Genomic DNA, 16,296 nt, shown 5'->3' on the forward strand with positions numbered 1-16,296 from the left:
GGCACCTGAGTTAACCACCTATGACTCCGCGATACTGTCCATCGAAAGAATAAGTGCATCCTGCACGATGTGGGCCTCCTACTCACCATTATTCTTCTTTGGAGCCTTACAGACTGAAGACAAGTGACCCGTCTGGCCACAGTTCCAACATTCACCTTTAATGCCGCGTACTTGTGTTTTGCTGCGGGACTTCTTGCCGCGTGACTTCGACCGGCTCTTGTTCTAGTTCTGACCACCCCTGGCTTGGCTTCTGCCTCTTTGCTCAAAACTTAGAGCTGAACTTGAACCGCTAGAGCCCGACGATCCCTCGAGCGATTTCCTTCTAACTTCCTCAGTCATAATCAAACTGACTATATATTCAGTTTGAGTTTCTCCTTCCCAGCCGAATTACTAATCGCAGTAACCGTACCCTGCCAGGTCTCTGACAACTGAGACAGGATTAACAAGGCTTGAACCTCGTCGTCGAACTCAATACCAACAAAGACCAATTGGTCCACTATTGTATTGAACTCGCTGAGATGCTTCATAAACGAACCTCCTTCAGGCATCTCGAAGTTGAACAACTTCTTCATCAAGTGCACCTTGTTTGCCGCGGATGGCTGTTCATACAAGCACCTTGTTTGCCACGGATGGCTGTTCATACATCTCTGCGAGCGCGTCCATCAGGTCGGACGCAGTTTTTTCTTTCAGTATATTATGCTCGACTAACTTCGAGAGTGATAATCGGATCAGACCCATCGCCTTCCGGTCAAGAACATCCCATTCCGCGTCAGTCTCACCTTCTTTTTTCTTTCCTTCATCTTTACCCCAGCAGCGGCCGGTAAAGATCTTTCTAATACAAATAATCCTCTATCTGCATCTTCCAGAAAGCAAAGTCCGAACCATCGAACTTCCCGATCTTCGATTTCCCTTCTTCTGAACCCATAGCTCCCTCGGAAATTCGGACTGCCCAAAAACTTCAATCGAAAAACTGTTGAACAACCTTACCGCAACCGCGGCTTTGATACCTGTTGTTGGGAAATCGGAGCCTCGCGCTCGACTCACAACAAACAAAAAACCACTTCAGGATCTTGGGATACTATCGTCACAGAAAACAAACCAGAGAAAAGGAAAAGAAAGAGGAACAGAAAAATAGAACACACAGATATACGAGGTTCGGCAACTTGCCTACATCCTCGGGAGCCACACCAGTCCACTATGAACAAAGAAAACTAAAGATTACAAGTCTTCTCTTTCCTCTCTGAGAAAAGTTTTCTCTTACACTCTTTCTAGAATTCTCTCTCTGCATAGCAAAAACAGTCTCTCGCTTTTTCTGCTCGCTCAAGAAATAATGAATACAACAACTAATATTTATAGGCAAACCCTAAGTGATAGCTGGACCCGTCCAACCAACTTGGGCCGCGGCCCACGGCCCATCCCGGCCGCGAGTGTCACGCGCTACCTGCCGCGAACCTGACCATGTGCCTATTTGTCGCGGAACTCTCCACGCTGGTCACGAACCTTTGTTGCTGAACTCTGTTGCCGAAAGTTATCTGCATCCCCAACAGTATTGCCCCTGTCCTATGTCACTCGTGAATGCTTTGGGTTGTCATCATTTTATGTTCCCCCCTCCCCCCAGAAAATATTTCTTTCTCCCCTCTCCCCCCAGAAAATATTTCTTTCTCCCCTGTTCAAAAATCTTTTAATTACGATGAGATGCATTTCACATTTTCAAGCATAAGTTTCACATCAAATGTTCTCCTTACATCAAGGTTCAACTGATGATAAACCTTAGATTTAACCTATGAGATCATTATAAATGAGCCTTATGAATCTATGTTTCATGTTGTACAAATGAAACTAATATCATAAAACCTTGAAGGTTATCGGCCTAGTCCTCAAGCATTAATGAAGAATTACGTTTTCATACTACGCAACATCAGAGTATAGTTGTTTTGCTATCTAAATCTGAATTTCTGCATTGCTTGCTGACATTGGCATAAGATTGTACCTCAACTTAATATTCAACCGAATACTATTGTGGGGTTAGTGTACTCTCTCGCTCTTGCACGCTTTGTTTGTACGATACTGGCAATGGGGAGAAGATGCATACCTCAATTTTACAGTATGCGAATACTAATCCGGAATAAGTTTGCTCTTAGCATGTTTTGTTTGTTCAGTGCTGAAAATTGGGATTGAGATGGATGTCTCAACTCAAGATTCGTATCTTATCGTAGAATTTTTCAAGTATTATTGGATGACTGCACCGTGGACCTGACATGTAACAAGTATTTGCGTGACCTAGCCCCTTTGATTTAGAGTTCCCCTTATTGATTATTTGATTTAGAGTTTCCCCTTATTGATTATTTGCGTGACCTAGCTTATTTGATTTAAGAGTTCCCCCTTATTGATTATTCCTGGTTTAGCATTCCATTCAACGGTCTGTTTGTTCCTAGAGTTGAATGGGTTGACATTGCTTCACCTGAATTCTTTCTTCACTGTTGTAATTTAGGGGTCCCTCTCAATTGTTGTTGCGAGGTTCGTTTGAGGGGCTTTAATACCCTGTTTGGTTCGGTCACAATACCGCATTCTTTAGATCTCATTGAGACCATCAATCATGTCAAAAGTTATGTTAACCGGATAGCAATCAGTATATGATTGTAATGCATTTAAATTGAAAAAATATAGGTTGTCAACAGCGCGGTCTAGTCCCAAATATGAATTTCAAATTTGGTTTCATAAATGTGCAGTTAAATGTAAGTGATTAATGCTGTTGAAAATATACTCAACCCTTAACGCTAACCATGGGCCGGTAAGCCCAACCTATCAAAGTATTGTCTTCGCAGCCGACATATCGATGGATTCATAGTGTTAACAGCTATTCCAGTTTTGCTAATGCTAAAGCCGCCAATTACCAAAATTTAAATGCTGAAACCACAGAGAGAGAGAGAGAGAGAGAGAGAGAGAGAGAGAGAGAGAGAGAGAGAGAGAGAGAGAGAGAGAGAGAGAGAGAGAGAGAGAATTAAGTACTTCATTTTTCATGGTATTGTTTGTCCCACGCATTGCAGTTTGATATATTTGATGCATGTCAATTTGAACCGTAGAAAATCTAACTGAATTCCGAATATGAAACCTTCTTCAATACTAAATAATTCAGTCTAATTCTTATATCCGGTCAAACAAATTGACCTTAATACGGTGCATGCACCAATCATTTTGATATTTCCATGCATTACAAATCATGGAAAATCCGGAATAACGTATCCATTCATCCAAATTCATGTCATCCATACGCATCCTTAAAAACCAAAGGGAAGTGTCTTCATGAGATTTCATGAATTTAATACTCCAATATTTATGCTAGCTATTGCTTGTGCTTAGTAGTTGGTGAATTTAATTTCACCTAATCAAATAATTCCTCGAACAAGGGACCAAGTGCGCCAAAAATCGTCAAAAGTTAATTTAATAATACGACGATGTGAAAATCTAGCCAAAATCATGAGATTTCTTTACAATAATATCATGCTCCACGTTTCCCTTCCCTCAAAATTATTGTTTTAGTCTTTATTTATATATGTTAATTGCTTGATGAGTTGTTCAAAAGCATTTTCCTCTTTGGATCGATGTTTCTCGTGTCCTTGCTCATACCAAAACAATCAAACCATGTAAATTTACGGTTTTAGTTTAGATTTAAACAAGCAATTATGTTTGGAATGAGATCACATTGGACCATTACTAAGGAATATTGCATGTGAGGAGGGGTGCAAATGAGCCAAGACGAGTTTTGGAGTGTTCGAGCTTCACTCGTTTGCTAAACGAGCTAGCCAAAACCGAGAGGTCGAGCTCAGCTCATTTGGAAACGAGCCGAGCCCAGTTCATTTACTCAACGAGATTCTATAAATGAGCTAAGCTTTATAGTGTTGAGCTCGTAAATGAGCCTAAAACTGCTTCATGCTCATTTACTAAACAAATTGAGCTGACCCAAGCCGTAGTGAGCAGAGACTCGAGTTGCTTGCGAGCATCTCGTTTTGTTTGCAGCCTAATAGGTCGTCATCAACCATATTGCCTAATTTCATAACCATAGTTAATGAGCGATAATCATTGCACAAGTCTCTTACCCAATACTAAAGTGTTGGAAATTTATTATTTTAATATTAAATTTTTGTACATTTTTTGGTGTTTGCCTTCACAAGTCATGTGTATATCTGTGTGTGAGAGACTCTTATCTTAGCATTTGTTTGGATATCTAGTAAATCTAGAAGAATCAAGGACAATCTCTAGTAAATCTAGAAAAATCTAGCAAATCTAGAAAGAATCGGAAGCATATCTTTCATATCTATCCATATCTAACAAATCTAAGCATATCTAGCAAATCTATCCATATCCAAGTAGATTTTGTCATTAATGGAAAAGATATAGTTTGGATTCATATCTATCCTATAAGATTTAGTCATTAATGAAAAGATATAGTATGGATTCTTTCTTGCCTATATAAGGCTTGCTTGCGTGGCTTTGTATTCAAGAAGCAATCCTAGCCAAAAAACACTTGGCTTAACGATACTCAATTCTGTCCTCCATCTTTGTTCTCTAAAAAACTAGTTGGTGAGTTTCTAATTTGTACGTGAGAGTTTTGGGCAAAGTGTAAGGGTGTTCTTTTGTGGAGCTTTGGATTCTCCTACTTGTCCAGAGTAGGTCTGAACCATACAATAAATTATCGGGCTGTTATATCCTGGAAGGGACAAGTCAGAGATTTTCTACTGCACCGGTTTGTTACCGTAGAGCGCTTGAATCTCCTTAAAGAGAGCGAGATTTCCGCGACTCAGCCTGTTAATTTGTCCGTTATAATTTTATTTTTTGGTGTAAATTGTTGTAATTTCGCTAACATAAAGTCCAAGACATAATAACGGCATTCCCATGAGAAAATCTGTAGCTATCTTTACTTTTGTCTCACTATGGAGACTCTGGTGATCCTGGATGGTATGGTACATGAAAACTTTGCATGAAAGTGTTCAAGAAAAGGAAATTAATGGTTCAAATTCACATAAACGGTTCATGAATTGTTTTGACCTGTTCATTTTCTTTTCCTGGACACTTTCATCTATCCTAACATTTTGGTTGATGATCAACAATCTCTCCAATTAATTAGTTCAAAACATATTTGAATCTCGAGCTTCAGGCATCGTGTAATGGTCCAATAACATCATGACCCCTCATATCTTTTATCTGTATATTGATAGGTGCGTAAATGTTCACATTAGCGCCCCCTAATTTATCTTTGTTAAGTCCTATTTATTTTATTACTTGGTATTTTAATGCTTAATTTTTGTATTGTAGGTATTTTGAAGAATATATTGGAATACATTCCTAGTCATGGTTAGAGCTACAAGGATTGGGCCTTAAAAATGTTCTTACTGTGCACGTGATGGTGGAGGCGTTATTGGTAGCAAAATAACACAATGTCTTGGTGGGCCCAAAGTGATTTTCTATTCTACAGAGTATTTTACTACTCCCTCCGTTCCTTTTTAAATGTCCTGCTTCGTAACTCCAACTTATTAAAAAGACATCATCATTACACCTTTCACATCAACTTTTTCCTCCACTTTTCCTACTTACCCATCATCATTACACTTTTACTCACTAACTTTTCAAAATAAAATTTACTTTTAGGGATAAAATAGACAATACACCAACTTTTACCCCCCTAACTTTATGAAATGGACATTTATTAAGGGACAGCCCAAAATAAAATACTGGACAAAAAAAAGGGACGGAGGGAGCAGTACTTAGTTAGACTGACAAAGGAAAGAAAAGTCTTAAAAGGCCTGGCCAAATTCTTTGCAGTGGTGGCCCACGGCTTTGACTTAAGAAACGAGAAAATAAGGAATTGAAGGGAGAGTTTCTTTAGGGCCCATGAGGTTTACACGGGGCACCATTATAAAAGAGAAAAAAAGGGTTTCGGAAGAGCAGGACGGAGAGCTGCGAACAAAAGGGACGAGGCGACCACGGATCTTGATTCCCACGCACGCATAACAGAGGGAGCAGAACGGGGGCTGCCGAGGCTTTCGTTTGTCTTTCGAGTTCTCTTTTCTTTCTTTCATGTTTTGATATTTTGTTCAATTACTCGCACTCCGGTAATTCGTTTCGACTTTTGATCTTAATTAAAGTTGTTTGTTGATTTTCAGTTAATTGTTGTCTCTCGTTTATTTTCTTTTATGCTTCAATTTAAGGTTTTTCCTATTTCTTACATAATGATTAGTGAGTAGTCGTTTAGGTAGGGTCGCGGGTGATTAGCACGTTGTGACCGGTTCGGGCACTGCTCTTATTTTCAAATGATGAAAAATCGATTTTAGATTGAAAAATACTTCCCGTGGACGAACCCGGGCATTGTCGGAGCCCATGTGAACGGGAGAATGGGGGTCCAAAACCCATTTTTCGCTGCGCATGGGTATACGGCGACCCTAAGGTTTCGCATCTTGCGGGGTATCTTTTCAATCCAAAATTGAACGTTTTTAAGAATACCAAATGGAGCAGGTTGATCTGGACTGGTTACGAGTGCTATGAACCCTACGACTGTACCTCCTTTAATTTTTTGAAAAAAAAGTACAATCAATTTCTTGTTTTAGTTAATCTCTCAATCAAATCGACAAGGGGTGGTTACCTAAGAGCCAGTTTAAATTCTAACAACCCGAATTTTTAGTCAACACACATCACCGTCTCTGTGGATTTGACTCCGGACTTACCGGATATTGTGCTACATCGGTCTCAGCCCTACGCTTGGGGCAACCCATTATTTTAGGACTAGAAAATCAGTCAAGCATATATTCTTTTCGCAGTTATAGGACATAATATGCAAATTCCATGAGAGTAAAGCCGAATACAGGGGCGGCTCCAGAAAATTTAGTCACAAACTTATCCGGTTTATGGGGAGAACACATACAAAAGAAAGAATTCACAACGAATATATTTGAACCCAAATATTTTCTCTCCAACCCCATATTCTAAGTTCCTAATAACTACATCCGTCTAAGGAAAATCTATATGCATCAAAGCTTGTGTCCACCGCGTGGAAAAGAGGCGGCCGCCGCCGTCAGGGAAGGGTTTGGTACTTTGGTTCTAATTACTCCCTCCATCCCGGTTTGTTTATCCACTTTTTGACTTTTTGATAGCGTTTGACCTCTTTAAGAATTGGCTATAATTTTTAATTCGTAATGTTTTAATATGCAATATGGATCTTGTTTGATAGATCTCAATTAGTTTTATTATACAAAATCTTCAAAATCATAAAAAATATTATAAAATGTAATATATAAGTATATTTTTAAAAGACAAGTATTTCGACAATTGAACAAACAAATTGGGACGGAGGGAGTAAGAAGGTGGTTCGTGCTGGCAGCGAAGGAGGTTTTGGTTCCAAGTTCCAACAGATAGAAGAGTTTTAAAGCCGGCCGGTTGTTTCGCCTGTAAGGGTAACTTTTTTTTCCCACCAAAATGGTAGGAATTGTATTAGTACGTATCAGAAAATAGTCGAATACATCGAAGTCGGATATCGTCCCAAGGGAAGTAAATATAACCAAACAAGAGGCCTAGCTACTTAAGATCACCCACTAGAGTCTCGCAACCAGGTTTTGTCAGCTAATCGGTCATGACCGACCTCCAAATAGAGAGGGCAATACAAACCCTCAACTGGGGCAAAGACAGCCAAAGAACACCAAAAACCCCACACATGGGTAGGGAAAACTCCCATTAAAGGGAGAGAACCAAACCAACAAAGCCAAAAAGAAACAAAAAAATAATAAAAAAACCCGGCCGAGAAAATTGTCATAAAACTAGTTCAGTTTTATGGGGTTAGGGAGAAAATGTTTGGGTTCAAATAAAATCACTCTTCACTGCCAATCACAATCATGCATAATATTGCGGAGCAATAGACAATAGATTACAATTGCTAGGAATTTGAAGCACGAATATATGTTGTGGGGCAAGAGCAAACAAGAGTTTGGGAGCATGCTTGTAAGATGGTGAGAGCTCAAAGGAGAATTTTCGGAGGATCATTGCTATGCCCAGTTTTACGTGGGTCAAGGTGAACACCTGCGCCGGGCAAGCCCGGCTGCCCCAGCCAAAGGCGAGGAAAGCCAGGTGACCCTTGGTTGCGGCCACCGACCCTTCGAAAAACCTCTCCGGGTTGAACTTGTTGGTCCAAATAGCAACCCAAGAGGGGGGTGAATTGGGTATCTCAAATATAACGCGGAATTTTAAAAACTAATTGCAATCTATTCAACCACAGTTCCAATTTCAATGATATACTATTCTACTCATGCAATATTGATATGCAAAACTGAAAATAAAGAGAGTAGGGGAGAGAGAATCAAACGCAAAGATTTATAGTGGTTCGGTCCGCAACTTCACGGCCTAGTCCACTCCCCAAGTGTCCAACTCGGGATTTGCTGCACTATCTCCAATAATTACAATCTTCTAGCTTCGCGGGTGCTAGAAAACCTTTACAATGAGCAATCTATCCCCAATCGCTTCAACTAATTTTGACTCCGGTGTTAGTCACACCTAACCTAACTAGTTTTGACTCCGGTGCTAGTAACACCTAACTACCAAGTGATTTTCTCTCCAAAACCACTCACAAAAAGATAACTCTCACAAGAGTATGAATAAGGGTGTACAATCCCTTTTACAATAAGGTTCAAGAAACAACACTCAAGCTAGTGTAGATATTCAAGATGTAAGCGTAGAGTTTGATAGAGATTTGCAATTAAAAAAGCTCACTGAATTATTTCTCCAGAGATGTATATACTGTCTTATTTCTTCTACTGTATTTATCTACAAGACCCAATATGAACGTTAGAAATTTCCACCAGCCGTTGGAATCAATTAGCTCCACAATCTTGTCTTATTTACTCCTTTCCATCTTCCTCTTGATTTGTTCTTCAATCAAGCTTCTTCTTTCCTTAAGGGGCTTTACTAGCCGTTTGAAAATTGAGAGAAAAGACTTTCCAAAGCATACAAGAGCTGGTCCTTATTTTCAGAATTTCCATTGAGAGCTCTTTGACTATTGGAGATAATGGTTGCATTTTTTTCTCACACGGAAGGTCATTTTCCATGGAGAAAGACTTGTTTCTCTTTCTTGATGTAGATGCAAAAATCTTCCACTTGTATCTTCAATCTAATCCCATCAATTCTTCTTTCTCCTTTTTCTCTTGAAAACTTGATTTCTATTCCTCTGTAAAACAATCAGACGTTGGCCTTGGTTTAGGAAAAATACTATCATGTACCCAACACGTCCTGACGTAGCATTTAGGGCTTTCGAGAGAATATCAAATTTATCCTTGGGCTTGAGGGAACTTGCTCATAAGTCCCTACATTAATAATTAATAACCAAATTAGCCCAATAAAAAAATATTATTCCAACGAAACTCAATAGACTAATTGACGTATGTTTGTTATCATCAAAATCTAAAACCATGGGGCTAACAATCTCACCCTTTTTGATGATGACAAAAAGGTTAGTTATCCTTACTGAGAGTAGGGGATGATTGGTCTGAGCTGAAGTATGATAGTAAGATCCATCGATCATCGCTTGGATCAACCGAAATACTTTTTTTCCTTCACTATAGGAGCTACCATATGCGACGCATGCGATCACATCACCCGCACGTTACAGTCTCAATGAGAGGGTGCACGTCCAACTCAACCGTCGCAGTTGATTCGGTCATCTTCTTCAATTCGACAATCAAATCAGTGAATACAGCATCAAATGCAGTTACCATGCCCTACACCAAAATAAGAAAAGATTAACAAGTGAATTCACTACAGTTAAAAGATCATACATCCAGAACTAATATTACGTTAACCAGCTGTCTAAAGTTGTCATCGACCAACAATCAACTGTAATCCAGAAGCCTGGTGTACTCAACTTCCGCTACAATCAAAGCTTGAAACGTAATGAATTTCGAGGGAAGTTTTATGATGAGAATAGGAATCAAGTACCTTCAACTTTTCCAAATGGAAAGCAGGGGAAATAATCTTATTGTGTTTATGGTATTTGTCACCCTCTGGGGCCCCAAGTCCAGTTAGTAAGAGCTTGCAAAGAGGATTCTGTGTGGCAAACTTCTTCTGAAATGTGTTGTGGTAAGTCAAGACCTCCTTTACATGTTCAGGGTCAAGTATTGTCACCCTTGGTATCCTTCCTAACCATACAAAGTGCTTCCTTCCTGTAAAACACGTACAACCATGCACCAAGAGTTAGCATGTGAACAACTCTTTAAACCAAACCAAACTAAACCGAGCCTTATGTCCCAATCACTTGGGGTCGGCTACATGAATCCTTTTTCTCCATTGAGTTCTGTCAAGGGACACTTGTTTACACAAACCCATGTGAAAAACTCTTTGAAGGGAAAAAAAACCCAGGGTTGTTGGTCCAGTGGTCATGTAGCACCATTTTTGTAGTGTGATGTGATATTTTATCGAGCTGATAGAGCAACATATCGCTACTACTACTAGTGATCTTACAAAACTAACCTGCTAAATTCTACATGTGCTAAGAAAAGAACTTAAAAAAAAAACATCTTGTCAATTAGTGTTTTCTGTTCATACATCTTGGCGAACAGAAGGTCTGTTCATACATCTTGGCGAACAGAAGGGCTGGCCCCCCTCCTAAATTTTAAAATTCACTTAGATCCTTCAATATTTTTGGAGTTGTTGCAACATAGATATGTTATGTGCTCCGAAGAAATTCTACCCTAGCCTTTTTCCTCGACATTTTTCATGAGTCTGTCACTAAATGCAAAGAAAACACTTTGTGATATGCCTTTTAGGATCGGGGGTGCCTCTTTTGGGTGTTGGAGTATGCTGTCCTCATGGATCATTATTCAAGATGGAAGTTGATATCACTGCTTAATTGTATGTCGCCGCTTGGTTTTTTCAGCTATGAAAGTAGAAACATTTGTATAGCTAAATACAAACAAATATGGGGCCAAAATTACCATATTTTTTAATGTATTTGTGGACGATAGGATAGATGCGTGGAATGGTATTGTCGTCGATGCCAATGGACTTGGAGTGGGCTTCTTTGAGGTCCCCAACCAAAAATTTGTAGGGGTTTCCATCGAATCCCTGCTCCCTTAGGACTTTTTCAATCCTCTTAGGGGTCACCCATGCCCAGTTATAGAATCTCCACGCCCATAGTGAAGTTGCCACATAGATTAAAAGCGACAGGAGTCGAGCGAGCTGGGGCTCCGGTGAAGGTGAGAGCAAGAGAGGTGAGTTGAGTATAGTGAGCCAAGTGTCTCCTCTCCTCTGCCATTTTACAAATCATCTTTCCCACCATACAAATATAGTGAAATTCCTCCTCCCCGTGAAAGTACCTGAGTTTGGGTGACCACCTAAAACTCCTTGTGTTCTGTGTGCGGTTTTGCACCAGCACTGAACCATCCCAAATTTTTTGGAATCTATAAGTTCAACTATAAAGATTTGGATTTGAACTTTGCAAATAGAGCCAAAATTATAACCCTCATCAAGATTTGAATTTAGAGTATTTCCCATGATAGGAAAAACTTGTCCGGTTAATGGGGTGAAAATGCCAATTCTACAATCTTACATAATACATTAATAGCAAAGATATAGGAAAAGGAACTTGAATACCATGAAAAGAAAAAGGGGAACTATGCTCTACCCATGGACATTATCATCAATTATAAGACAACATTTCAGTCCAAATTTTATTTTTTTCACAAGACAAATACCACTCCCACGCTACTTATTCAGTTATTCCGACAGAAACATGCATGAAAACGACTTCAACAACATTACATACAGAAAACGCGCGCACTCTAGATCCATCATACTAGCTTCTTCTGCAAACACATTACACACTAGTAGTAGAAAGGCAAGCCAGTCGCGAAATGAAGTAGTTATTTTTTCAGCCTGTGATAGATGATAGGGGCGCCGTATTGAGGGGTAAGAAGCAAGATGACTTTGGGGCCATGTTTATAAGATGGTGACAGCTCAAAAGAGAAGTGTTGGAGGATCATTGCTAGGCCCAGTTTTACTTGGGTCAAGGCAAAGGCCTGACCGGGGCAAGCCCGAGTGCTCGAGCTGAAGGCGATGAACGCTAATTGACCATTGGTTGCAGCCACTGATCCTTCGAAAAACCTCTCGGGGTTGAACTCCATCGCGTCGGGACCATAGATGGTTTTGTCGCGGTGAAGCACAGTTGTTTGCAACATGACGACAACGCCGGCCGGGATGGTTAGGTCCCCTAGTTTCGTCTCTTCAACCGTGATTTTGCTGAGATCTGACACTGGCGGGAATAGCCTCAGAGCTTCGTACAGAATCGCAGTCACCTACATGCGAAAAAAGAAAAGAACAGATTCTTAGTTTGTTTTTGAAAATGTTTTGGTTGAAACACCATGCAGTCACCAAACGTGTTTGTCTCGTCCAGTCCAAAACTTAGACCGGAGAGGATCCTAACCCGAAAGGCAAATACATAAATATATACTCACGATTTTGAGGCGGCTAATGTCATCATAAGTACGTGCCCTCTCTTTCCCCAAAACTTGGAAAACCTCTTCTCTGGCTCTCTCCTGCCACTTTGGATGCCGGCTCAGCATCACCGTCGTCCACGCGAGCAGAAGCTCGATAGTCTCATGCCCGGCAAAGTAAAACAGCTTGCACTCGCCGATGATATCTTTCATCGACAGCCCAGCGCTCTCGTTCCCTTGTTTTATTGCCTGGAAATTCGATTCCAGTAGCAGACCAAGTAAATCTGATTTTGTGGCAGCTCCTCCCTTCATTTCATTCATTCTTTTATTGATCATGTCCCTTAGGTAATCTTCTAGTTCCTTGTTTACTTGCCTTATTCTTATGTTCGTCCGAGTAGGCAAATAACTACAAAAAAATAAAATCATCAGAAAAAAAAAAAGAGAAGAAGAAGCAGGGGTGATGCAAATCGGTTACAACACGGAAAAAATCTACGCGTGAAAATCGGAGAATTGCGATCTCTTTTGGTGAAACTCTGTTATTTTCAGGAGGGTTGATCTCGTATCAAAATTTTGGTTCCGTACGTACTCCCTGTTTGCTTACGACAACAGCTAACGCGAAAAGAAAGTTACGTGCTATACGTACTGAGAGTAGGGGATGTTTGGTCTACGCTGGAGCACGAAGGTAAGATCCCTCATCTTTTTTATCAGCGCAAAGATGTTCCTGCCTTCGGTATAGGAGCTACCGAACGCAGTGCGCGAGATCACGTCGATAGTTACATTCTCAAAGAGAGGTAACACGTCCAGCTCAACCGACCCGGTCGACTCGGTCATCTTCTTCAGCTTGACGATCAGATCGCTGTATACGGCATCAAACTCACTTACCATACCCTACAGCAAAACAAGAAAATTTACAAGTAAAAACGTAGAGTACATAGCTGAGGAAAACGATCAACGGTCAGAATGGAATTAAGTCCCCCACGATTGTCACCGGCAGACGGCGCCCAAAAGTAATCCAAAGGTCTTGTGTTCTTGCTGTAAGCTCTAAACATGACCACAACTTAGAGTTATATCATTCAATACGATGACCACTACAACAAAAAAAATGATTTTTGGCGACAAAACCTACTGATGAAATTCGATTTTCTTGATGAGAAAATCGAATTTCATCGCCAAATGAGACTTTTTTGGTGAGGAAAGAGGATTTTGTCACACAATGACTGCCTTTAGGAGAGGAAACCCTTTTTTCGTCGCCAAAAAGTGCCTTTTTGGTGAGGCAATAATGTACATATTTTGTTGAGGAAACACATATTTAGTTGTTGAAAGAGTACCTTTTGGAAACTGGAGATCGTGAGTTTGAACTTTGAATTGGAGCACTACAAAGTTGAAACTCATTTTCCAGTTTTGTCACTTTTAGCAACGAAAATAATTCCGTTGCCAAAATGTTACATTTAGTGATGCAATTTTTTCGTCACCAAATCTGACACACTCCTGCAACAACGTATAGGCGACGAAACATCTCATCGCTAATACTTTTGCCGACGAAATCTGATACTTTAGCGGAAAACATCGTTCCGTCGCAAAATGTCATTTTGGTTGCACCGAATATTTAACATATGGTACCATTGGGCGGAATGAAGTTTTACACATCCTGAGGAGTGGGAATTAGTACCTTCAACTTTTCCAAATGCAAGGCAGGGGAAATAATCTTCCTGTGTTTAAGATATTTGTCACCCTCTAGGGATCCAATTCCAGTTAGAAAGAGCATGCAAAGAGGATTCTGTGCTGCAAAATGCTTTTGAAATGTTTTGTAGTTAGTCAAGACCTCTTTTACATGTTCAGGATCAAGTATTGTCACCTTTGGTATTCTTCCAAACCATACAAAGTTCTTCTTACCTGTACATCATATACATATATAATCATGAAACCAAGATTTACCAAGTTTAATAGCATCTTGTCATCACTTTAGTGTTTCTGAGATCCTTTGTTTTATCTCTTAATTTGTTGCAGCATAACTCAACGAATTAAAACACTTTATGATGTACTTGGTCAAGCGTTGGGGTACGTTGGCCTCGTTTATCAATAGTTAAGATGAAAGTTGATATATATAGTGATAGAACCCTATTATATTCTATTGAACTGTAAGTATCTCGTAATTAGCTTGTCAGCTATCCTTTTTCTGACAACAATTCTTATATACGGAGTAGCTAAGTACAATTCTAAATATTCGAATTTTACCATATTTTTGGATGGATTTATGGACAATAGGATAGATGCGTGGCAAGGTATTGTCATCGATGCCGATGGGCTTGGAGTGGGCTTCTTTGAGGAGTTGGGAATTTTCTTTGAGGTCTCCTACCAAGAATTTGTAGGGGTTTCCGTCGAAGCCCTGCTCCCTTAGGAGCTTTTCTAACCTTTTTGGGGTAACCCATGCCCAATAGTAGAATCTCCAGGCCAATATTGTAAGAACAGCTAGACAAGCCAACCTCCAGTCTATTACGAGAAGAACGGCAAGCCCAGACCAGACAACCATTGTATCCATCTCCATGGCTACAACAGAGAGAGAGAGAGAGAGAGAGAGAGAGAGAGAGAGAGAGAGAGGTGTTTTTGAGTGTGAGAAATAATGGTTTAGTGAGACTCTATTTATAGATTAGAAGTAGAGATCATGAGCCAATAAATTGAGTGAAATACAGAAGATAGAGCAAGTTAGGGGCAATAATGGTGCCTGGCCATGACATACAAAAATCCAACTTTGAGTAAGTGGATCAGCTTTTCAAAAAACAAAAAAAGTAGAGCAAAAGATACTGATTATAGTACTGGACGTACGAGGTTTAGGCTCCGTTTGTTTGGACATAAAATATTTTGCGGTAAAATATTTTATCAATTTTTCGGTGTTTGATTGTGTAAAAAATGAGGCAACATTTTACATGTAAAACATTTTCCATTAATTGGATAAAAATGACTTACCATTAAATCTTCCGTAAATTATTTTCCAAAATGAACTCTCTCCTTATACCTTCTACTGCAATTCTTACTGCTTAGTTTTCTCGATCGTTTTCTCGATCGTTAGTCCTGACTTACGTTCAATTCCAATAATCTTATATCTCTCCACCATTTAAACTCCCTATCTCTACACTATTTTGTTGAATTTTGAAAACAATAATTTGAAGTTTATTTTATTTTTACGTCGAAACAAACGGAGCCTAATTTGTTGATACAGATTATAGTGGATGTACCATACGAGGTTTAATCTGAGATTATAGTGGACGAGATTTTCTTGGAAAAATCGAAGCACAAACAGTAGATTCAGAGAACAATTTCATTTCCAATATAACTTGAAATTACACATTGACGAATTCAAACAAACAAATAAGCGAACCGAGCCTTGTTACACAATCTCTTTGAAAAAGATTCGTCCCTTCACCGAGTGTGTTGGAGGTTGACTGGCGTCTATCTTTCAGGACATATAAAACGGCTAGAACTTCAATCTATGAAACACCATCGGTGACTTCCTTGGCGAACAGAACTAGCGTCTGCCTCTCGCTCACACAAAGGAAAAAACACAAAAATGTTTCTATCCGAAATTGGGGAACTGGTATAGACCAAGGAAACGGGAATGATCTCTTGTGACCATGGTGAGACCCTTGAGCTATAGGGGAAAAACAACACAAGTGAATTGTACCATAAACCTCACACTGGGGGGGGGGGGGGGGGGGGTTTTAACTAGCCAAAACTCATTGACCTTTGAGCTGCAGCGTCTAAGTACAATGAGCGAAGGAGGGGCCCTTCAGTTGCCTCGTGCTTGACCGATTCCTAGACCTAAAATAATGGGTTG

General features: G+C 39.9%; 2 protein-coding genes across 2 annotated transcripts; both read right to left on the reverse strand.

The window, feature by feature from the left end:
• Positions 1-9,629: 9,629 nt before the first annotated feature.
• On the reverse strand, positions 9,630-11,526 carry LOC131332588 (secologanin synthase 2-like). The gene is made up of 4 exons (XM_058366889.1): positions 11,349-11,526; positions 10,968-11,288; positions 9,973-10,196; positions 9,630-9,755 (listed from the first exon to the last, which is right to left on the reverse strand). Exons 1-4 carry the CDS (start codon positions 11,524-11,526, stop codon positions 9,630-9,632), a joined length of 849 nt encoding a protein of 282 aa, XP_058222872.1.
• Positions 11,527-11,675: 149 nt separating this feature from the next.
• LOC131334339 (secologanin synthase 2-like) lies at positions 11,676-15,082 on the reverse strand. The gene is made up of 5 exons (XM_058369300.1): positions 14,700-15,082; positions 14,134-14,357; positions 13,108-13,352; positions 12,486-12,870; positions 11,676-12,326 (listed from the first exon to the last, which is right to left on the reverse strand). Exons 1-5 carry the CDS (start codon positions 15,007-15,009, stop codon positions 11,895-11,897), a joined length of 1,596 nt encoding a protein of 531 aa, XP_058225283.1. The 5' UTR covers positions 15,010-15,082; the 3' UTR covers positions 11,676-11,894.
• Between the last annotated feature and the right edge of the window lie 1,214 nt (positions 15,083-16,296).

This window comes from Rhododendron vialii, chromosome 7a (genome assembly GCF_030253575.1).
Source record: "Rhododendron vialii isolate Sample 1 chromosome 7a, ASM3025357v1".
NCBI lineage: Eukaryota > Viridiplantae > Streptophyta > Magnoliopsida > Ericales > Ericaceae > Rhododendron > Rhododendron vialii.